General features: G+C 41.8%; 1 protein-coding gene across 1 annotated transcript; it reads left to right on the plus strand.

The window, feature by feature from the left end:
- The first annotated feature begins 43 nt into the window (after positions 1 to 43).
- Positions 44 to 23,771, plus strand: rubcn (rubicon autophagy regulator). The gene is made up of 21 exons (XM_083970510.1): positions 44 to 269; positions 2,519 to 2,672; positions 3,178 to 3,261; positions 4,754 to 4,913; positions 5,166 to 5,272; positions 5,367 to 5,592; positions 6,869 to 7,294; positions 9,034 to 9,129; positions 9,670 to 9,785; positions 9,974 to 10,169; positions 10,753 to 10,860; positions 11,661 to 11,735; positions 14,159 to 14,219; positions 14,419 to 14,551; positions 14,684 to 14,829; positions 15,537 to 15,601; positions 15,904 to 16,142; positions 17,643 to 17,704; positions 17,799 to 17,952; positions 18,118 to 18,211; positions 21,022 to 23,771. Exons 1-21 carry the CDS (start codon positions 232 to 234, stop codon positions 21,156 to 21,158), a joined length of 2,877 nt encoding a protein of 958 aa, XP_083826636.1. The 5' UTR covers positions 44 to 231; the 3' UTR covers positions 21,159 to 23,771.
- Positions 23,772 to 24,105: the final 334 nt, after the last annotated feature.

Here is a 24,105-nt window from a genome sequence, read left to right on the forward strand (position 1 = left end):
CTGATGAGAGCCGCGGTCACTCTCGGCCTCCACTAGTGTTTTGATCCACTGCTCGGCTAAGAAGCAGCAGACATGATGGCGATGGACTGGTGGAGATCCGGCTGACGCTGCCAGGAGCAATCCTGCTGCTACTGCGAAACGACTTCGTTGTTCAAAGTACGACAGGAGGAAAAACAAATCTCGCCGAAGCTGGCAGCGTTGTACGGAACTCGGTTCCTCTCGGAGGACATCATGGAGGTGACGGCGGAGGGAGAGGCGGAGGAGCGCAGGTGAGTGACACCCGGGGCTGGGCTTTTAGAGCCGGGTGGCCGAGCTAACGCTGACACTGACAGTGGAGACATAAACAAACAAAACTAGAAACTACATCCCGAGAAAAACACTTTAGTAAGCCCACCAGGACTGAAAATAACCGATAATACAAACGAGTTAACACGAAACATGTCGGTTTGTAGCGGTGAAGCTGGTAACTTAGCAATGCTAGGCTAACATACCCTGACATGTCAAGGTTTGACAGCTTTGAGGTAAAAACATTAGCTATGCGGCTTCCACATGCCTCATCCAAAGGGTCAAGCTTTTGTTCAACTAGCCTTTTGTGAAAGTTTTTACAGCGTCAAAGCAGTATTGTTGTTGTTTTTTAACCGTTAAGGCGTTATTAACGAGCTAATGGGTAACTGTTAGCTTAGCCACCGCTTAGCTCGGTGGTGCTAACAGCTAAGTGGCTAGCTGTCAAATGAAGTTGACGTTTCTAGCTGTTAATCTGTCACAGGAGGATTTATACACATTCATTACAGGAGTTATCGGTCTAGGACTGAGGTTTATATAATGGAATAATACAACCTCGATGCTTGTTTGGTTTCAGGCAGTAGCCTAATTAATGGCAAAATTACTTTTTTGTGTGATTGGGAGTGGTGTCTTGAGTAAATGCTGCACATTATCAATAAACGAGCTGGTAGCCAGAGCCTAATGCTGTGTCTTTTCACCATGAAGAGTGAACATGTAGTGTACGCATTGTTTTCATTTCAATAGTTTGAGTATTTAATGTAAAAAAAACCCTAATTTGATAGGAATTACAAAGGAAAATCAGTGGTCCCCAATCAAGTCAGAGAGATTGGGGACCACTGATTTTCCTTTGTAATTTGTTTTTTGAAATGACTATCAAGCTTTTTTTTTTTTATATCATTCATGTTAAATCTAAAAAAACTAAGTAGTATATTGTGCTATCTACTTAACTAAAAGAGTACAGTTATTATCTTTTACATGTGATTAAAGTACATCAAAGTTACACCAAAGACAACTTGTGTAGATGTAGTTGTATTACACCGCTGTATGAACAGGGTGCATCATGATAACTTTGAGATCCTCTTGGTTTGTTTAAGAATTTAAGGTCAGACTGTGTAAACAAATCAGTTTTGACCCTTGACACACACACACACACACCTGTAAACACAAACACTAAGACAAGAGTTGCAGTGCTGTAAGGTTAATCTTTAACCTTAGCAACATCTTTGAGCCTTGTGGAATTTTACCCCTTCACGTGCGACACACACACACACACACACACACACACACACACACACACACACACACACACACACACACACACACACACACAGACCTCTGTTGAGTAAATGCACGCTCTAATATGCGGAGAATGCCCCCTAACATTCACCTCCCTCTCTCGATGTTACATGATTAGTTACCTCGGCAGCTGAACTCGTGATGCTGCTGCTCTTCATAAGAAAAGACTTGTTTTCATTAGTGCAGCACTGTTCATAGGTTTTATGTTTTTCAGCTGCTCATCTTCTGTACATTTCCACTATCTTTGCTTGAGATACAAACTTTTGTATTCCAGGAAAAGAAAATTGAGAAATGTCTTTTACTGTTGTGCTTGTGTTGTGTCCGACTTTGGACCTTCAAATTACGACCTAATGACATATTTTATAGCTGACTTTTACATCTGTGTTTTGCATTCAAGGAAACATCAAATGATAAACAAAAGCGTGAGATGGCCATTTAAATCGTGCCCTCTGGGTTTATTGGTCGCCTCTCTAGTTTCCTGCTTTACTGCTGACCTTTGGCAAAAAAAAGAGGAAATCCTAGAACTGGGACAGCTTTGTGGTTTGTTGGAGAGAGTGATCTGATATCTCTCAGTTTTGTATCTGACACTGAGCAGCAGCTTTCCATAGCTGTATACTAAACAGTCTTGCACATTTGCAAATGCAGGACGTCAGACTTGTTTTTGTGGTAGTAGATGGAACCACGCTAGTAGGCTATATCTTTGTAGGAAAGGATGTGCTAATACCATTAAACCAAGTGGTAGGCTAATGTTCATGAGTCACTGAGTTAAGTCAGGTAACGTAACTGCTGAAGATGCAGATTGAGATTTCGGGAAGTGTTTTTCTTCTTGTGAGTAATGATTTTTAGGCCACAGTGCTGCTAACACCAGCACTTCTTTACGCCGTTCCTCATTCCTAAACTTCCTGCCTCACTCCTTCCTGCTGTCATGTCCTCCTTTCAGGAGGGAGCAGTGGAAGCTGCTGTCCAGTCTGAAGACCACAGTGGAGGGTCTTGTGTCCACCAACAACCCCAACGTGTGGTCACGTTATGGCGGCCTGCAGCGGCTCCACAAGGACATGAACAACATCCTCAGCCACGGACTGAAGAATGAGCAGGTCAGCACATCGGACTGATACCAATCTCCCTTTTGTAGACATTTATTTTGTTTACCGACTGCACAAAAAACAGCTCAACTTGGGCAGATTAAGATTAGCGTTTGTTGAACCTGAATCCATACATTTATTGTTCTGCATACACCACACTGTCAGACAACAACACTGACTATCAGACAACAGCAACATTGGTTGGCTCAGTGTTTGGCAATAGCCCATGCAACTGAAATGCAGGGCAATACAAGACAAATATCACTGACACCCCAGTATAAATAAAGATTAATCCTTTAGTTAAAAAATAGAATTTACCAGTGAACAGAGGTATTTTGGTACATGCTGTGTAGTGTTGACATCATGAGGCAGGTGTTACCTTTCATCATCTTTAGACTGACTCAAATTCAGGGAAAAATACTGAAATACGTGATACTCCCTCTGCATGGTGACTTATTGTATTGACACTCCTCTTCTCTGTATCTGGACGATGCTAACCACTGGTTTTGTGTTGCAGGTGTACTACAAGCAGAGAGACTACTGGCCATTTGTATGGTGTGTTCGCTACATCAGCCCTCACCTTGCCTCACACGTTGAACAGGTACGGTCACTAGTAGTCACTTCCAGGATGGCATTTAAATATTTATAATTTGCAACAAGCGGGAAGTTTGAATAAACGCTTGCCTTAAAAGCTCCAAAGTTGGTCTTGGCATCTTCTTAAAATATAAATTTGAATTGTTAGCTGACATATTGCATTGCATTAAACAGCGTCAATTTCCCTGACCTCTGGATTTCAGATTCCAAACTTTGATGGACGGTTTTCATCACGTCTCTCTAGAAATGTCTACACTGGTACATTGGCACAAGTAGAAATATTAATCTCTCAGGAGTTGAATTAGTGGTGAGGCTTGTTAGTTAGAAAGTATAATTACGGTAGCAGTGTCGCATCACTAATGTTGTTGAAGGGGAAAATGAGTCACTGACAAACTTGTAACCACAACTGTGATGGGGTTTTCACAGTAGCTTTATTTATCTCCTAAGTATGAGTCATCTTGTTGCTTTGGTTTGTCTCAGGGTTTAAAACAGCACTGGAAAATGTAAGAACTTTTTAGGTTCCACATTTACTGAAGACAAGTGGCTTGTATGTTTCAGTTCTGTAATTTCACAGACAACTGATAAGTGTGTTGCCAGTGCATTTGTATCTAATCTTATTTCTTAAGTGTACAAATCTGTAAGAGGGAGCAAAGTGGTGATTTATCATATGGCTTGGTTGTGGTCTTTGTTGACCCCACCAACCACAACAACTCATCATTTAGCTAATAAATGGTACATGGCTTTACTCATTCGACAATTAAAGTAGATAGATATTGAATTTGAGAACCTGTCTCTGTCTGCAGGACAAAAAAAACCCAAACAGTTCCTCCTTGTGTCACACTGTAACGTTGACCTCGACAGAGTCAATACACTTCCTGGATTCCCGGTATTAAGTTTTTGTTTCGGAGAACAGTCATCCTTCAACTCCAGTCCCTTCTGTTAAAAACCGCAGACAATATTATGCAACAGCAAACAGACCTGGAGTAGTCAGGATCTAATCTTCTTTTACACTAATTACTGTCCAGCAGGGCTTGCAGCTCATTCAGCTGTGATGCAATCACCATGTGACGATTTGTTGTTGATGTCTGGTCTGCACTCGAATAGTTCTGTGCTGATCATGTTTCCCTCACTCGCTGCATACTCTGTTCACACTGTCAAGATGATTGTGTGCATCATACCATGTTTAAAGCCTGTTTTACTAATACTGGGCTGCACATAAACAGCAGCATGTTTGGAGTAAATAGAATATTTAGTTAGTTTGGTAGTAAAAGAGTGCAGCCAAAGAAACGTCCATACCAGGGAAGAAGATCCCATGACACTGGCTGCCACGTGGTTTAATAACAGGGTGGACAATAAAAACAAAACGAAGTGAAGAAGTATTAAAATATAGTCTTTGCACTGAAATGAAAAGCATGCTTTTACCATTTCCTCACAGATCTGTTTCACATTTCTCTCTCACCCGCTCTCTGTCCCTCCCCGCCTTTCTTGTCCGTCCTCAGTTCAGTCACCTGGAGCCAGTACTGAGCAGCGGGATGCAGAGTGCTGGAGAGAGCTACAAGGCCGAGCGCTGGCTGCTCCACAGCTTACAGGTTCACAAGCTGTCGGCTCAGCTCCGACCTCTGCTCAGGCATCTGGGACATACACGTAAATACTACAATGGTGAGTTGTCTAGTTTAATATGTAAGAATTTGTTGTGGACTTCTCAACTGTATTCGGTAAGACACAGCTAAAATTGGTTTCTCTTCTGCAATTCCCTGTCCATCTTTTCCGGTGCAAACTTCTGTCTTCCACTTTCTCTTTCTTCACGTCTTAACTTTTGCTTTACTGTTAATTGATCCCCCTATCTAATCTCATTATCCCTCTTTGTCTCCTTCTCTGCCTTTCTCTTCTTGTATCTCTCTTATCTTTCAGATGATGCCTTTCTGCTGAGTGAGCCCCATGTGACCGCCATGTTTCAGTGTCTGGAAGCTGTGGAGCAGAACAACCCCAAACTGCTCGCCCAAGTAGACACCGTTGGGGTAGGTCTGATGCAATTATGTCATGATGTGTCATGAGCACTACTGATGATGATTTAAAAATACGTTTTTTATGCTCCCCCCTCTCTCTCTCCAGCTATCCCCTCTGAAGGGCCCACCATGTCTGGGTCTGTTAAAGAGCCAGAGCCTGTGTGTGTTGCCAGGGGCCGGTGGGGCCTGGAAGAGCCGCGACTCGGCCCCCCGAGGAGAATCTCTAAACCGTAGACTCACCACCTCCAACTGCTCTCTGCGAGAAGCAGTCGCTACCAGCCACAAATCCGGGAACACTATGGGAGATGGATCCCAAATCAGCAACAGCACAAGTGAGCAAATGCCGAAGGGTGATAGTGGAGTTTTTTTTTAATGAGTTTTGTAGGGTTGGTGGGGCTTCATGGCTTTTTTGTGTATAGGCTGAATACTTACAGATTTTTACTATTCATATGGTCACTTCATAGCCGCAAGTAAAGGTAGGCAGAAAGTCTGGTAATTACTTTTTAAAAGGTTCACATAAAACACACATTTAAATGTTATGGATTTTTATATAATCTGGGGTTTTTTAATGTTTGTGTTAATGTGATATCAATGACATGCTCACATGGAGCACGCTTCGGCTCATGGGAGATCAAATCTTGAACTTTGTCGTTACAATATTTGACCATGTGGATTTGTGGTCAGTTTCAAGGAATGGGATTTAGTGAGAGAATCCCACTAGATCATTGTGGCTTGAGAAATGACAGATTTCTAGGTTGTTCAACAAGGAAGCAAACAGAGGGAAAATGGTCACTATCCTGTTATCAGTAGATAGACAGATACAGGGGATGGTGTCAGGGCATTGGCGCTTTTTTCACTAGCACGGCACGGCACGGCTCTACCCGTTTTTTCCCTTTTCCACTAGCCCTTAGCACCTGGTACCTAGTAGTTTTTTGGTAACGCGATACTAAAACATGACGTCAGCCGACTGCCTTCCACTGACTGGCCAGAGCGTTGTCACTGGAAGAGTTGCAATGCGACGTCCGACACAAGAATCAAACCCGCTAATTTTAAAAACACACCGACAACAGCGACCACTGATCTTTACTGAGATTGTTGTTATTCCGTCACCTGAGTTAAATGACTGCTGTGTAGAAAACCACGCTGTGGTCCATAATCGAGGTGCAGACGAGTGAATTTGTAGCTGAAGAGAGGATCGAAAAAAGAGAGTGAGACAACGCAGCCGTAGCTGCTGTGATATGACGACCCCGCCCACACTGAGGAGGAACTATGAAGAACTCAGTTGTAATGGAAAAGCACCTAAACCGAGTAGAGCCGAGCCGAGCCGTGACTGTGTAGTGGAAAAGCACCATATGAATGGACTACAGTTTGTCTGTGAATAGTCTGACTGACCTCACAATACAGAGGCCTGATTGTTTCTGAACAAGGCCAGATATTGAAGAATTCGTTGATAAAGCCAATGTCCTGAACTGGCTCACTAAAATGAATGAAATCAGCTTGGACTGGTTCTGAGCACTGAGCACATTTTGACAATAGGATTTCCTTTTAGAAAAGTTGCAAAAGCATACTTCTTAACCCCTCTTTTCTCATCTATACGTTATGTTGTAGACACTACCTCTTCAGCCAGCAGCCCGGGACCGGCCTGGGTGTGTGTGTCCAGACCAGGGGAGAGCGAGTGGGGAGTGACCACCCCTCCTGGCCCTGTCTCCATCCCTTCTATCTCCCTAACAGAGTCTCCCACGCCCAACTCTCCTCAGCAAGAGACCGGAGACTCGGGTGATGGCGACTATGATGATGGTCCAGAATACCTGGCTATCGGTAACCTGGGACAACGCAATCGCCGTGAGTCCCAGAGCTCCACCCACAGTAGTGAGCAGGCCGAGCACCCAGACCAGTCTCTGGAAAGGAGTTCCCAGGCCCTGCCCCCACCCAGACGCTCATCTTTTTCCGAGGGCCAGAGGGGGCCAAGTCGTGGTTCCCGAGGACACACCCGCTCCTTTTCTGACACAGGGATCAATCAGAAACTCAGGAATGGTGAGTAAACATGGAGGTAACTCATTTGACAACAGGGGCTGTGTATGTTAAGGTCGAATTGAAATTGAAAGTGTGGTTGCCAAGCCACTGTTTTTATCATACATATTTTCAATAAACTTTAAGACTCAAAGGGATAATAGTTTAAGAAAGTAGGTGATATTAACATCTATTCAGCTGTTCTATTCTGCACAATGCCTGAAGTGTTATACCTGAGTAGTGTGTGTTTATTTGTAGCTGTGTAAGATGTGATAACGCCACATTCTCGCTCTCTTGGGTGCACACTTCCTGTCTGACGCTTATTAACATCTCTACTCTTTGCTCGCTGTTTCCTCTTCTTGGCTTGAGGTAACTTTCTCTCTGTCTGCTCTATTTCTTCCGTGTCTTTTTCTACTGTTTTGTGCGAAGGAGGGGGCCACCGAAAAATCACCATAATAATAGAAGATCCAGTTGCAGGTTGGCAGTGCAGTTTCACTGTACTCCATCTCTTTCTTGATCCCTTCCACTCCTTTCTTTATTTTTTCTCTGCATGGTGACAAACGCCTTCCATCCCTCTCATTTTCAAGGTTCATAATATGTGCTTTTGGTTGTTGAATTTTTTTTGTGTTGATTCTTGATGTGATGAAGCCATAAATGATCACAGTCACTGTTGTATTGTTCATGCACACATTTTTCACGACACATCAGAACGACATATTTTGTCAAGAGTTGAAAGTGTTCCTTTCACTAAAGTTTTGCCATCGTCTGTAATGTAACAATTCATTTTTACATGTAAAAGATAAATACATTAAAACATTTAAAAATATAATAGCTATACAGTGTAAGTTAAAGGGATACTTTTTTTTTTAACGATAATTCACCAATTTTCCACTCACCGTCATGCCAAGGAAGGGTTTGGAGAACTTTTGGAGTTATCAAAACGCTTTTGGAGTTCCAGGGGGGGTCCGGCTCGCTTTTCATATAATGGCGGTGGATTGTGCTCATTTTTGAATCGTCCAAAACACACACTATGAAACATCCAAATACCTCCATACTGCTCGTCCGTACTACTGACCCAAGTGTCCTGAAGCCATGACATGAAAAAGTTGTTCGTAAAAAAAATAATTTGATCTCTGTTTTTATTCTTGTTGTAGCAGTAGCTCCCATTGGCTCTGTTGATGTTTGTGCACATGCGTGAGATTTGCTGCGAGATGTTTGTTCGTCGTTGTAAACCATTGGATGTATGATGTAAACACGGAAGTTAGTGTGTGTTTTGGACGATTCAAAAGTGAGCACTATCCACCGCCATTATATGAAAATCCATTGCCAGCCGGACCCCTCCTGGAACTCCTAAAGCGTTTTGATGACTTCCGCCTTCCTTGGCATGCTGGTGAGTAGAAAATTGGTGAATTATCGATTTTGGGTGAAGTATCCCTTTAATATAAGTTAATCTTTCTTTGGTAAAGGAGAGTACTGAATCGGTGCATTCCTAATTAAATTATACACACTGACCCATATTGACAAAGGTCAACACTCAGCATCCATATGTGTTTCTGCATGCAATCAAATGAACCAACCCCATTGATTTCATTGATTGTTTGACACAAATGCTGTGATACAATCAAAGCAGTGTTTAACCAGTTGCTGTCCCTGCTCTGAGTATAAATGACGATGCATGCTCCTGTTGGTTTTTAAGAATTCGTTATTGATTTTATTGCTTGTATGTAATGAGAGGCCGTTAACATGGACTCTTTGTCCCTCAGAGTCGGCAGGCGACGACTGTTGCATGAAGGACTACAGCCCCTTCTCAAATCAGCGTAGTGATTCCAGCACCTCCAGTTCCCTCTACATGGAGTCACGTGAGTCCTCTGATATTCTTTTTTGCTGTACTTAATAATGTTCTGCAGTTAACATTTAACGTTTCAGCACTTTTTAATGCATTTCAAACTCATCCATGTTTCATCATCAACATAAAATAATTAATTATAATCATAAACATAACAGATAAAATAACAGATGAAATGTCTTTTGTAGTAATCTACTGACTGTTTTAAATTTAAATGAGAACTTAAATGCATGAAGAAGTGGGACAAGATAGCTGACATCACTGGTTTGAAAAAATACATTTCAGTTCCTTCATGTGAAAGTAGGAAATGTGTCAACTGGTCCATGAACATGACGCCATGGACCCTGAGCAGGAAGGTCAGAGAAAGGTCGTTAGGCGTGTTCATATGTGTGAAATCTTTAAGGCCACAGTATTTATAGTAAAGTTTATCTCAGCAGACATGGCGCATTGTTTAAATGTTTTTAAATTTGATCGAATGGTAATAATCCCACCATTGTAGCGCTGGAGTGCATAATGTAATGATGCTCTGTTGTGTTTGTTTTGGGTTCTTCAGATGGGTCCCAGCACAGCAGTGTGTCAGACGGGATGTTCAGGAAGCCATCAGAGGGCCAAAGCCTCATCAGCTACTTGTCAGAGCAGGACTTTGGCAGCTGTGCTGACCTCGAAAAGGTCAGGGCTCAGTCTGTTTAAACTCATGATTATTGGTGCTGGTTATCGATTTAGTCTGACTCGATTTGTATACCCTCTTAATGCGAGCTTTTCAAATGATGGTGTGATTAGAAGAACTCAATAGTAAAAGTACAATGAAGTGAGGTGTCTCCCTTTGCTGATTTCTAATTTCCCCCCGTGTTGTATAGGAGAATGCTCATTTTAGCATTTCAGAGTCCCTTATTGCAGCCATAGAGCTGATGAAGTACAACCTGCGGCGTCAGGAGGAGGAGGCCGAAGAGGAGGGAGACAGTGATTGTGAGATTCAGCAGCTCAAACAGAAGATCCGCCTGCGCAGGCAACAGATCCGTCGCAGCCGCCTGCCGCCCTGCACGACCCAGCACAGTAAGTCGACAGCATCAGAAGCAGAGGCAGTTAGATTGAGATAAGAAAAAAAACATGTGTATTAGTGCACAATGTTTCCCTCATATGAATCTTGGTCGACAGATATTTTATATTACTGTTATTTTATTCTCTTTTGAAGGTGACAGAGCTTCATTAGATTTCTTTTGACAATGACATATCTGTTGTAACACACTAACTTTCACAAATATACAAAGAGATCCTGACATATGCATTAATCTACAGAGAAACACAATTACAAAGATAATCTAATGAATGGACACTTCAGGCTAGAGTCCCTGATACTAATGGACATAAATGTGCTACAGTATATCACATGTTCTAAAATATTATGGTTTCTTGATAAAACATATTAGAAATGATTAGGGTTCATAATCTATAATAAACATCATTGATGGCTTTGCAAAAAGGAAATACAATTTGTACAAGTTGACAGTTTGCTTTTAGTTATTTTGAGACTCACTCAGGTTAGGCGTCAACTTATGTCAGTTGATTACTTGTGTTGATTTCTGTCTGTTAATTTGTCTCATTCTCTGTTTTGTCTCTTTATCTTCCTCTTCTGCAGTTTTTCACTCCACTGACAGTGGAGGCTCCAGAAGGAGCTCTCAGGACTCCTACCAGGGCCTGTCTGACTCCGGCTCAGCCGAGGAGGTGGAGGAGTGTGAACTGAGAGGTATAGAGAGGGAATGAGGGAGGGAGCATAAGGGAAGCCTATACAGTAGGGGGAAAGAACACATAAATGAATTTGAGCTTGGAACATTTATGGAAAATTAGCATTCACTATACAAATGAAAACTGCATAAGAATCCATTATCCATCTGTGTGAATGTGTTCCAGTCATAATTCATAACCTCATTACCACTGTCTATTACTCACCAAGCATGTTTTACCACAGCCCATAAACATGGACCTGTACAATGTCTGCAGTCTTTTCGACAGTAAATTGATTTTCTTGAGCCGTTTATGTTTCTATTTATACAGAGGTTACAGTCATGGAGTTGACATATCTAGGATTATTAGGGTCACTATATTCAAAAGGTGTGGCTGTTTTCCAGGCAGTTGATTTAAAAAACAAAACAAAATCCCTCTGAGTTTAGGAAGCAGATGCCTGTTGTTGTTTTGTATGACCAATAGTAACCACAAGAAACTAATCAATAACATTTGGTGGTATCTGAACATGTAATGCTTTGATTCTATTAACATGGGTTGTGGAATTTTGTGTGTGCACGTACCTTGTGTTTCACTGTGTTTGCGTATAACTGCACGTCCCAGTACTGCAGCGTGCGTATCGACAAGTGTGTTGTATCTTGGAGCTGTATAACTTAACCGGCATGATTTCTACATGTACGGTATCGGTGCAGTATACTGTACAGTGTATTTTTTCCTGTGACACTGAGGCACAGCTCTGTGGAGTGTTGAAATGTCTCTGTGTGAGGTGTTGGTTGTGTCTGAGTGTTAGTTTCTGTCTCTCAGATGGCTGTGAGGGTCAGTCCCTGCTGGCGGTGTCTCAGAACGGCCTCTCCCTGTCACTCGCCTCCCTCTTCTCAGGTATCTGCAGGCTGGACGAGTGGGCGAAGCTCCACAGATACATACAGACTGTTTACTGAAGCCGTGCTCCTCTGACAGGAAGCTAGTGGCTTCTCTCCAAACTGAGAATCTCCATTTTTAATAGGAATTTTTTAAAAATTGGGCAGAAACGATTAGTAGGATGGAAAAAAACACAAGTTGAGCTGATCTGCACTAGATAATCACAATGATTCATAACTGCATCCAGTTCCTTTTGATAATCAAACCTCTCACAGTTGGAAATAAAAACAATCCCGCCTCCAGATACATAAAATCCAAATTATTACAGCTTACAATTATTGCAGCTAATGATCTGTCAATAATGAGTTATTTTCCTTAAAATTAAACGATGAACGAATATGTTTAGCATTTGAAACAGTCACAGTAGCTGTGACTCAAGTCACTTAAGTGGCTGTGTTACTCATACAGTTCTCCAGTATCCTCCAAAAAATCTTGGCAGTAGTGGTGGGGAATCCTGTAAGTTTTCAGTTTGGAGTGGAGCCAGCTGCCTCCTCGCATCTGCTGAATTGTGCACTTGGCTGTTTGTGTTGGTGCTTGTTGCTTCAGGGTTTTGGTGGTGCAGGAGGACAAATGTGCCTGTGCAAGTCAGGGATTGTGGAGGTTCATGGGAGGAGATGAATGAAATAACAAGTGGCATTTTGTGACTGCAACTACAGGGTTTATAAACTCATTTATCCATCCATCTATCCATCCACCCACCCCATTATTCATTATCTTCAAAGCTGTCCCAGTGAGAATGAGGTGTGAGTGTTGTCACATAAATCTTTCCACCGTGTTCCTAAATGTCAAACCAGAAGCTGTTGTCTCTCTTTTTTGAAAAAAAAAAACAAACAAAAAACTGTGGCTTTTATTCTGATAGATCGTGAAGTACAGACTGTGTTGTCTGAACCCAATTATGAACGCGACTGCACCATTTTAGATCTGGAAAAATGCATTTCACAATTTAATGTCGTTTTAGCTGCCTGCCTGGTATCCCCAAATGATTTTTACCGACTGAATCCTCTAACCAATATAACCTAAATCTAGTAACCTAATCACAATGAAAACAGTGTTAAAACTGAAAGAAGAAATACACAGAAAAATAGGCTGTCACATTCTTTTGTGTATGCAATGATAAGAAATATAATTGTAGGTAATAATTTCTCACAAAAACAGATCACATAATTTACCTGTTGCCTATTAAATTAATATTTTTTGGGAACACTTTTAATCATCCTTAAAATAATGTCATGTTTATTGATATGAAGATATTTGATTTAAGAAATGTGTAATCGATTTAGTTGGGTTTTGATGATGTAATAGTTTATACAGTATACCAGAGGTGGTTTTGATTGATGCACCACATACTGTAGGTAAAGGAAGGTGGAATGGATCAATGATATCTTCTCACCTAATGCCATTGATATATAATAATAATAATAATAATAATAATAATGATAATAATAATAATAATATTTCACAGTGACACTAACCCCCCCCCCACACACACTCTCAAATTGTGCTGCAATTGCACCTCACCTCTCTGGACACAGAATTACTGACAGTCAGTCTTTTTGTACCACTGATGAAACTCTGTGCAGTGGTATCACTTAGTTCACACTATTCCCAAACCATCTGTACAAATGAGGTCGGAAAATGATTATGTGGTCAGATGACTTGCACTCACTATTTAGGCCAATCAGATCAGTATTCTAGTATTCTTTGTTTAATCAATCCAGTAGGAAATACTGTATGCCTGCAGATGACCAAAAAAAAAAGCCATTTGTTAATTCCTGTTGATGCCAAGCTTGCTTATCCCACTCTCTGCTGCTGCGCTGCTGAGACAGCTCTTCATCTAACCAGTATTTTATGTGAGCAAACAGAAGCTGCTGTAGTTCTAACAATCCACACAGGCGGTCGGTCTCCTGTTCTGCCAAAGCTCTCCTGCTTAATGTCTTTGCTTCACATATTGTTTGTGGAGGGCTATCTCTGCTCCACCACTCTTTGGCTTCTCTGCAAGCTACGAGTGAGAATAGATCTAGAATATGCCTGAACTTAATCAGATGTGATTTCACTATGTCAAGGACTTTCATTCCAGTAGGGACAGGAAACTAGACTTCCTGGATTTGTCTTACATTTGTATCCCTGATCACATCTCAACACTCAACACCGCTTAGCTGTATGCAAATGATGACACTTTACCTGTGCTGAAAATTAAACACCACCCACCAGCTGGTACAATTGTATCTCTTCTTCACTTTGAACAAAATTTGGATTTATTTGCACAGCTAATGACGATCACCTAGTCTGTGTGGGTGGTGGGTAAAAGGGTTTCCTCTCTTTGTGTCTGTCTCTGCTCCTCGGTGTTCAAGTCTCTGTTATTTTACTGTTGTTGTGTCCTATAGATGCAGACATAAAGCGCAGTGTGAGCTCCAGCACCAGGTCTTTTCTCAGCTCGGATTCCATGTAAGTAACACACATGACATTTTTCATAGTACATATCATTATCACTAGATCTACTCAGACAAAAAAAAACAATGGGTAAAAAACAAAGAAAGACTTCAGCAGGGACTTTCATGAAAAATTCTTTTGAGGCTGTATTAACCACATGGGGGATTTTATGTCTGCACTTGTAAAATCTATTCTCTCCTCTGTGTGCTTTCAGCTCTCCATCCTTCCTTCAGTCCAACTCTGCTGAGTCAGTAGCCATGGGTTTGCTCAGGCAGTTTGAGGGCATGCAGCTTCCTGCAGCCTCGGAGCTCGACTGGCTGGTCCCAGAACACGACGCTCCACAGAAGGTATAAAATGTTGTTGTTGTACATACTGTACGGTGCTTGGAGGAATATCAAAATCCACTCATGTCACTCAAAGTGAATACAAGGGCAAAACTAAGCTCTGGCCTCACATGACTCCTCTTTGCTGTATTTAAGTTGCTGCCCATTCCTGACTCGCTGCCAATTTCACCTGACGACGGCGAACACGCAGATATCTACAAGTTAAGAATTCGTGTCCGAGGCAACCTCGAGTGGGCACCGCCTCGGCCGCAGATCATCTTCAACATTCACCCTGCCCCAAAGTGAGTCCGCATCGTGTTTTTCCGTCACTCACTATTGTTCACTTGGTTCTGTTTTAATCAGCCATTCACTTGTTCTTTATTTATTGTCTAAATGATGAAGTATTTGCTAATAAACTACAGAGTACAGCAAAATTCGACAGGTCGACAGGTCAGGAATTTACATGCATTTTCTGGTTTGGCATTGATAATAGGGATGGGCATTTCAAGCCAAAGTACTATTCGATAATCGCGGGGTACTAATCGATTATTAATCGACTAGAGTTTCACACAGAACTTTCTGGTGGAGTCTTTCCATGTTTCTCCTTCTGCAACAGTAAAAAGGGAACATTTACATTTTTTCAGATTGTCTCATAAACTATTTGATTTTTTTTTAACTGAACGACTATTTGAAAATCATTGCCCATCCCTAATTGATAATGAGGCTGTCACATCTGCAGCTAATGAGAGAGCATCAACTGAGTGGAGACACGGTGACTGTAATCTGATTTGTCATGAACTCTGAAGTGCCTTATGTTTTCCAAGGAAGCTGCTTCCAGCAGTCTTCATGTTGTTTGTTGTAAAACAGTTTCATCTAATTGACCTTTAAATCTGTTGACCATTTCTAAATTTGTTGGGTACATTCATTCTTATTACCCTGAAAAAAGGTCAGACCACTTTCCTCACTCCGTGAGAAAGGATTGTTACCACATTTTTTTTCTGTTTTTCAGGAGGAAGATAGTTGTGGCAAAACAGAACTACCGGTGTGCTGGATGTGGCACTCGCATCGACCCAGGTGTGACCAACAGTCCCAGAAAAACCATATTAAGATACTTATTTAAATATGTTTAGATTCAAATGGTATTAGTGAACATACATTTCTGTTTACATTTACAGTTTCAGTTCGTGCTTTTGTTATAATTTCACAACAGAAAGTGCAACAGTAAGACTTACTGGTCTCTGTCCACTCTGAACAGCTGGCCTGAAATGTGTCATCGCAGTGCTGTTATGTATAAAAAGACAGTGTGGAGAATTTTTTACTTACTCAAACTCTTACCTCTGCCCTGCTTTTGTTTCTGCTGCCTTCCCCAACCTCAGACTATATTAAGCGACTGCGTTACTGTGAATACCTCGGCCGTTACTTCTGCCAGTGTTGCCACGAGAACTCCCAGGCCGTGGTTCCGGGACGAGTGCTGAGGAAGTGGGACTTCAGCAAATACTATGTCAGCAACTTTGCTCGGGACCTGCTGAGCAAGATCGCTGGAGACCCGCTGTTCAACCCCAATGACATCAACAGTGGCCTGTACAAGAAGAACAAAGCTCTGGAGGCTGTCAGGGTGAGTACATGGAAAGCACTGACCGAGTGGTTCAAAATATTAACTGTGTATTTTTTTTTTCTCTATTACCGTAAAACTTCAAATAAGGGCCGAGTCCCAAATTGCCGCCGGTCCCAATTAACCGCCGGGTGTAGCAAAATATTTTTTATATTAAACGCCCATCCCAAATAAACGCCGGGTCAAACATTGTTTTTCTGGTTGTCAAAAAATATTCTATGCAAATATAGCGGGTGTCTCGTGACGTTAAAGACGGCCGAGGACCGACGAGACGTCAGCTGGTTGCTCCTGCCCGGTCTGTCCACTCCTCTCATCCGCACTTCAGCACCTGTCCTGGGCTGCACAGTGTCGGCTCGGCTCGCTCCTCGTTTTAAATAATAATAATAAAAAAAAGGACGGTGGTGCGAGCCAACACAGGTGCTGAAGTGAGGGAGAGGAGTGGAGAGACTGGGCGTCCGCAGGGTTTTTGCAACTTGCGGCGGATCAAGAAGGGCGGAGGACCGACATGACGGGGGGTCTCGGTCTCCTGGTACCTGTGCGGGCCAGGACCGCGGAGGTCAGCGAGAGAGAGAACAAGTCCGCCCCGGCCGTATTTACAGTAATGCCTTGAGAAACGCACGTATCATTCCACCGCCGCCTGCCGCCAGGAGTGAAGCCTCTTTCCCCAGAAGGAGGTCCAGGTTGAACACTATTAATAAACGCAGGTCCCAAATAAACGCAGGTCCCTAATAAACGCCGGTTGATTTGAGCGATTTAAGCAAATAAACGCCCGGGCCCTTATTTGGTGTTTTACGGTAACTGTAGTGGGAATCCCAGCACCAATAACAAGTTTCAATTCTGTTTCGAGAAGTCTCCTAATTGTAAAATAGCAAACTTGTGACAGATTTTGCTGCTTAAAATACCCACATTATCTTGGTGTTAAATCAGAATGAATGGAGCCATTCATGTCATTAGTGAACTGCCCTCGGCCGTTAAGATGAGGCTAAAAAAAGCTCAGAGTTGCTGCACGGTGCTTAGCAGTAGCATAAATGTCCAAACATTTAAACGATACAGTATGTTCGGCATTACTTTTAGTGTTTGAAGTGTTTTAAAAATGTAAGCAGACGGAAAACCTTTGAAAGAAGTGCTATGAGATGTACTTTCTTTTCACTGTCACACTGGCTGTGTGATCTACTTCCATGTAGTCTAATTCTGTAAAAGAGTTCAAATTTAATTAGATGAGCGCTAGTGTGCACAGTTCATTTAGATTCAGAACACCTGATTGAGTGATATGGTAGCTACTAGATCTGTGCTAAAAAAGCAAGAATATGCATTTAAACCCTATTATTGATACATGTACAAATACAAATGGTTGTTTTCAGTTGATGCAGCTCTTACCTGCTTGTAAATGGAAAGAGGGGAAGTTTAATGCTTCCTCTGTCAACTATAAAACACCTTAAGTGAAGCTGTTTGTAATTGTCTTTTGAATTAATCAAGGGGTTTTCTTTCCTTTTTATCGTTTAGGTTTTGAGGGTGAAGCTGTTTCACATGAAAAATCTCTTCAAGACCTGTCGTTTTGCTAAAGAGTAAGAGATCTGTTTGATTCTCAAGTTTCACAACACATTGGACATCATACTAAATTAAGCTCCATCACCATTGTGTCTGTCTTGTGTTCCTCAGGGTGCTGGACCAGTTTGACTCCCTGCCAGGTCACCTGACCGAGGACCTTCACCTCTTCTCCCTCAATGACCTCACGGCTGTGCGCAACGGGGAACTGGCTCCCCGAATGAAAGAGCTGCTTAAACTTGGTACCGTGCACGTAACAAGCTGCGTGGTAAGATAACCATCTCCTTCTCTGCGCTTTTACGTAACATGAAGAGATCTGTGACAGTGATTGAAACACTTTTCAGAGAAGTGTCACACCAGTCAAGTCAGTAATTAACCATGTATTTCTAAAACTTGTTTTTGTTTTTGTCACCTTTGCTTTGATCTTCCCCAGCTGTGCCAGGCGAAAGGCTTCGTGTGCGAGTTCTGTGGCAACGACAAAGACATCATCTTCCCCTTCCAGCTGAACAAATGCCAGCGCTGCGAAGGTGAGCCCTCTCTGCTGGTGGCAGGCCTGGGTGGCCCCAGAGCCCCCTCCCCACGCCCCCTCATTCCACTTTCCTGGAGAGACTGGAAACCTCGTAGGCTGGCAAGGGCCCTCTCCCGAGACAGGAGAGAGGGGGAGGGAGGGGAAGAGGATTTAGATAAAACGGTGGATCGAAGCAGTAAACAAGAGGAGAGGAAAGAGATGTTAGAAGAGCCAAAGGATACAGGAGAGGAGAGACAGGAAAGAAGAGGAATATTCCAGGCTTTGGCCCGGGGAAAGCTGGCTAAAGTTTTCTCCAAGAGTAGAGACGATGAAGGAGAGCATGAGGGAGAGGAGGAGGCAGACACAGAGTCAGAGAGGGAGGAGGAGGAGAGGGAGCAGGGGGAAGATGATAGCGGGGAGGTGTGTGGTGAAGAGAGCGCAAAGAAAAAGGACACGCATACAAAAAGGGAAAGAGCTAACCTGCTGAAAGTTCTTCAGATAGACAGACTGAAGAAGAGCTTCTCAAAAGAGGACAGAAGTGACACTGACAGTGAAACGTGCAGCAGTAGGGAGAGTTTAGATGAAGTGGGACAGGGGCAGAAAGGGCGGTGGAGGATGTCAGGGTTTCTGAATCTACCAAAAGGTTTCTCAAAAAGAGAGGTGGAAAGTGAAGAGAGAACAGAGGAGGAAGTGGAAGAATCAAAAATTCAGAGTTTGGAGAAACCAACAGGAAACAAAGAGAAGGGAAAAGCCTTGTGTGAGGTTGAGGAGAGTAGCGATAGCCAAGAGAAAGACAAAATGGAGGTAGCGGAGGTGGTAAAATCCAAATCTGGTGTAGAAAAAGGGGACAAATCTTCAGCTATCAAACTGTTTAAACCCCGTCAGCTGGCTGGGATTTTCACCAGAGGGAAAAGCAAGGGAGAGGAGGATAAGAGCGGGGAAAGTGGTGGAAAAAGAGAGGTAGAAACTGAGGAGGAAGGCCAAACAGAGTCAGTCACCGTGACTCGGACTAACTGGAGAAGTCGTAAAACTCGCACAGCCAGGAGAGTAACCAGAGGCAAGAAGGGACAAAGGGAAGGGACAGACAAGGAGAGCAATACGGAGGGGGGAGAGAGTGCAGAGATGAATGACACAGACGAGCGCACTGACAAAGGTGGAGGAGCAGAATAATCCTGTCTCCTGGATTGTTATAGTTGTTATAGTTCAAAGTAGCTAAAGTTAAAATTGGATGAATGTGTCCAGACACTTGATGACTGACTATTGGTAATGGGCTGGATCACAGCTTCCTTTTTTTTTTCTTTTAGTCACAATTCCCTCTTGTTTACATGTTTCAAGTACTGTCTTTGACTACTGACTTTGTTGCTGTGAGTTACATGAGGAGATTGATACCAATTTCATATTGGCTGACTCGCTTAATTTAGATTAGCATAGCATAGTGACTAAAATCAAGGGGTCGTAGCATCGTGTTTAGCAAATGTATTATAGTGATATCGATTTCTCATCCAGTTGTTTTAATTGTGTACATCTACATCCTGTATTTCTCACTCTCTCTTTGACCTTTCACCTCCTTTGGCTCCTGGTGGCTTGAGTCTCACACTTTTCTACTGCTGCTCAGTTCCTGGCGCTGTGGTTGTGTCTGTGTTTCTTGGCTTCTGGAGGGGGGAGATGTTGGCAGCTATCTGGTGATGGGTGTCTCTTGGCTTTAGGTTCTGGAGGTGTCGTTCTGTTACCACTGGTGTAGTTTTCCTGTCTTTGGCTCTGAGCTCTGCATTGTATTTGTTTGTTTTGGCTTCTGCCTTTTGCCAAGAGATGCAATGCAGCTCGGTCAAGGCAGTTTCGTTTGCTATGGGATGGCAGATGATGCCAAAGTGGTGTTTTTTCACTTGTTTACGTTTACATCTCCGCTTACATTGGTCAAAGATTTCAGTTTGGATTTTTGTAGTAGTCTGTTACACACATTGCCTTTGAGAGTCTACTTTTGATAAGATAGTCCTTTATTAGTCCTGCTATGGGAACATTTGCACATTTAGTTGAGCTGAATTCTCTGTTTTCTCTATGCACAAAGTGGAAGCAGGGTTTTATTTAGATGTGGAGCCTCCCTCCACCTCAGGGGAAACATTATGTCTGTTGTTGTGCTGCCTTATCTGTGATTACTTTTAAGCCACTTCATTTTTATTTAAATTTTTGTTGTTGAAGGAAGATTTGTCATTGTACGAGGTCACAACACGTGCCAGAATGAATGAATGAATGTTTAACTTCTTAGCTTTTTAGCTTTTTAAAAATCTGCCTGCTATTATTTAAGTTCCATCTTTATGTGAGCATGAAATAAACAATATTTTTGAATTTGAGTGGCTTCTCATTTCATCGATTTTTTTTCATCACATCTTTATTTTTGTAGAAAAAGAAAACAAATGAGACAAAACAAGAATTTGTAAAAGCAGATAAGTTGAGAGACTGACGGTTTGTTCAGCATTCCTGGAAGAAAAGACTGTGTCTGAACAGGTTTAGGGTGTGTGTATGTGTGTTTCCCAGAATATCGGCTTTCTCTCATACCTGCCTCCTCCTGCCTTCTGCCTCTCTCTGTGACTCCTGTGCCTTTTATACTCCCTTCCTCACCCTTCCTGCCTGAGATCTGACGGTGATTGGCTGTCGTGTTGGGCCAACATCTCAGTGTCAGCAAACTGGTTTAACAAGTCTAGATGTGAATACTGCAGCATTGTTTGGTTTCGTTGGGAGGTGCCTTCTCTTATCTACCTCTGGTAAGGTGACACACGCTTTGAACTGCTCCGTCACTGAACTTCCTTTTTGTCTTGTTTCTCCTATTTGCAGAGTGTCATGCGTGTTACCATCGCAACTGCTTCCGGACAGGTAAAGACTGCCCTCGCTGTCAGAGGCTGGCAGAGCGGAGGGAGAGGATGGCACGCAAAAACATGGAGGAGCAAGAAGACGAGGGAGGCGGGACCTAGTGCTGGTAACAGAGGAGAGACAAGATAAAGAAGAAGAGAGAAGAGCACAATGCGACCATGATTGTAGTGACTGACCACCTCTCTTTCCGTTCCAGTCCTCTCAGGCCTGGGTGACAAAGCTTGCTGCAAACAGCTGTTTTGATCTCAATAGACTTCCAGATGTGCAGTTTGTTTTTGATTGTTTACCATAAGTTGTACCAGTGTCATATGAAGAATATTCTTCTTCAAGCTCTTTTCACACATGCTGTGAATGAATCCTGTTCGAAACAAGTGGACAAGTGTAAATTTTAACATGAAAATCAACTGATCTCCCTCCACGGCTCAGTGGTTTTCTTGAGAGAGCTTTAAAAACTTTTCTTCTACGACTTGGCATTGGCCCATGCACAGAATGTCGTTCCTAAAATGTTGATTTCACTGAATTTTCTTGTACATAAATAGAAATAATTAAAGGTCCTGTATGTAGGATTCGAAAATATTTATTTAGGCGACACCCAGTGATAATACCAGGAGAAAAAAATGTCAATACAGCGTACAATTCAGTATTTTGGCTTATGAGAGAGGTGAGAACACACTTTTTTCTCCTAATTGTGTGCTACACTTAAATACAAAAAGAAAAGAAAACATCTAATATAAAGTTTTCTTTTTGTTCAGTGTTGGAAATGACAAAATGTGTGACGCCAGCCCTGTTGTAGCTCCATGTGTGAAAAGGGCCTGAGATTTACTGAACTTCATGGCACTTTGTTCCTCTGTGGTAAAATTAATATATTTGACATTCAAGTGTATCAGGAAAAAAAACAAGTGTTTGCTCAGAATATTGCACCCAGGATTGATATTTCTCCTTCCTAAAACTGCAGCTTCTGGCAACTGCTTTGACTCAGATTTTACTGGCTACTGGCTTAGCTGACCTTTGTTTTTGCGACCTAAAATGACTTGGTCTGTTTTAGAAAGAAAAGAAAAAAGAATCAAATAGCAAGTAAAAGTTTAGATCTATTTTATGATTTGACTGATTTTCAGTGCAGATACTGTATTGAGGTTATCCTGCCCTTTATGTAGATTTTTCTTTTGTTTTATTTTAAAACTGAAGATATTTAATGATTCCTTTCTCATCTCTGATCCTTATTGTCTTGTTTTAAGCTGTTTTAGCCACACTTATGTGCCTCTGGGACTAATGAACTTATAGGCTGGCAGTGCTGGTGGAGTTGCATTGGACTTTATTGGACTGTACTTCAGGAAGAGGTTTCAGAGTCAGTGTTGCAGGTATTTTTAATGAAACTACAAATGCTCCATTTTTGTGCTGCTTTGTGTGTGTGTGTGGTTGCTAGAAAATGCTGTGTCAATATGAATGAGTGTGTATGCGTGCGTGCGTGTGTGAGTGACTGTGTGCGTCTAACTGCTGTATACATGCAGCCATGCACAAACAGTTTGCACCAGCCTAATCAGCACTTGCCTGTTTTCTAACATTGTTGGTTTTGGAATAATGGAGAGAGTATAGTTAATTGCACTGATGCTGTCTGTTTGTGTTGGAGGGGTGAGTCCGGTCGGTCACTATTTTAGGGGGATTTTTCTTTTCAGATGCTCGTTGTACGAACATGAACCTTCACCGTGAAATTGTCCTTTTTGTTTCTTTAATGAAGCTCCTGTCACTTGGGTTGCACTACATTGTGAAGGGTTTTGGTCCAAACCTAAGAGGTCCTCGGTTAAATTGTGGCACTTGTAACATGTAGCAAAAGCATTAATCATCTCCAGAAGTCTTTTATATTTAAATGGCTTTTTGCGCTAGCATTGTGGTTCATTCTTAATGCTTTGTTTCCTCTCTTGCCATTTAAATTGTTCAATTCTTCCTAGTACCACTTTGATACTTCAGTTGGGAGCCACTGATCTAGTAACAATCTTGTTGACACTTAAAACATGGACTCTAACTCGCAAAGTTAAAAAAAAAAAAAAAAAAGAAAGAAATCTTGTGACTGACTTTGCTTGTAGGGCTTCATCTTGTGTACAAGTGGTGTTTCTAGAGTTGTTTTGCGGAAAAGTGAATTCATATTCATATCATAGTTTATATGATGGGAAGAAAGATGTGGGAAAACAAGTTTGCACTCTACTGGTTGAAGCAAAACATTTCAGAAATTAGATTTTTTATTTTTTATTTTCCCCTGGATTTTTGTCCCAAATGCAATTTTATGTATAAACCTTTTAACAGATTAGGCTCCCGGGTACATACCGTTCTCAACAGGCTTTGCTTTATGTGTACAAGCCCTGATGAGGTGAACACACTCATGAGATGCCACTTAAAGCAATAAATGTGATATTCATGCTCTTTTAGCCTTCACAGATGAGCATTGAAGAGCTGAACTGCACCCATGTATCTTTTCATTCAAAGCTTCATGGCTCCTGAACCAAGTGACCAAACGACTCCACTGAAAAAAAAAAAAAAAACCTTTCCTCGGCTCAGCAGATTGTTTTTCCTGGGACTGCCTTTAACATGGAGGAATGTGGAGGTTTAAAGTGCACTACAGATTTAAATGTCTATCATTAAAATTGTTAATTATTGTTATTATGATTATTATTTGTGTTAATTTGCCTTTGTTCTTATGTTGACAATAAAAGACTGGCTAGACTGTTCATAAGGGTCTTTGTTTTTGTGTGTCGATTGTTTTCATCAGGTGTTTGTTTTAACATTGACATAAAGAATTAATTCATTATCAAAAAACTTGCCGATAAATTGACTAAAAATCGTCTGATTACTTCGGCTCTAAACTAAAAGATTGAAATATACCTTTTTTTTTTACCCTACAGATAAAACCTTGATTGAAAACTCCCCCACTTATAATAATAACTTAATAATCACTTTAATATACTAAATATATAATGTGTGCTACTACATGGAAGCAATGAGGCAGCACTGACATTTGTTGTCAAAACACACTGACCTTGTAGGAAAAAGAACATT

This window comes from Trachurus trachurus, assembly GCF_905171665.1.
Source record: "Trachurus trachurus genome assembly, chromosome: 4".
In the NCBI taxonomy this organism is placed as follows: domain Eukaryota; kingdom Metazoa; phylum Chordata; class Actinopteri; order Carangiformes; family Carangidae; genus Trachurus; species Trachurus trachurus.

Bases quoted from the DNA above. Each gene is read 5' to 3' on its own strand.
- rubcn (XM_083970510.1), top strand. From the start codon at position 232: ATGGAGGTGACGGCGGAGGGAGAGGCGGAGGAGCGCAG. The intron at 2,673-3,177 runs GTCAGCACATCG...TTTGTGTTGCAG, and splicing joins ACGGACTGAAGAATGAGCAG to GTGTACTACAAGCAGAGAGA. The intron at 17,953-18,117 runs GTAAGATAACCA...GATCTTCCCCAG, and splicing joins TGCACGTAACAAGCTGCGTG to CTGTGCCAGGCGAAAGGCTT.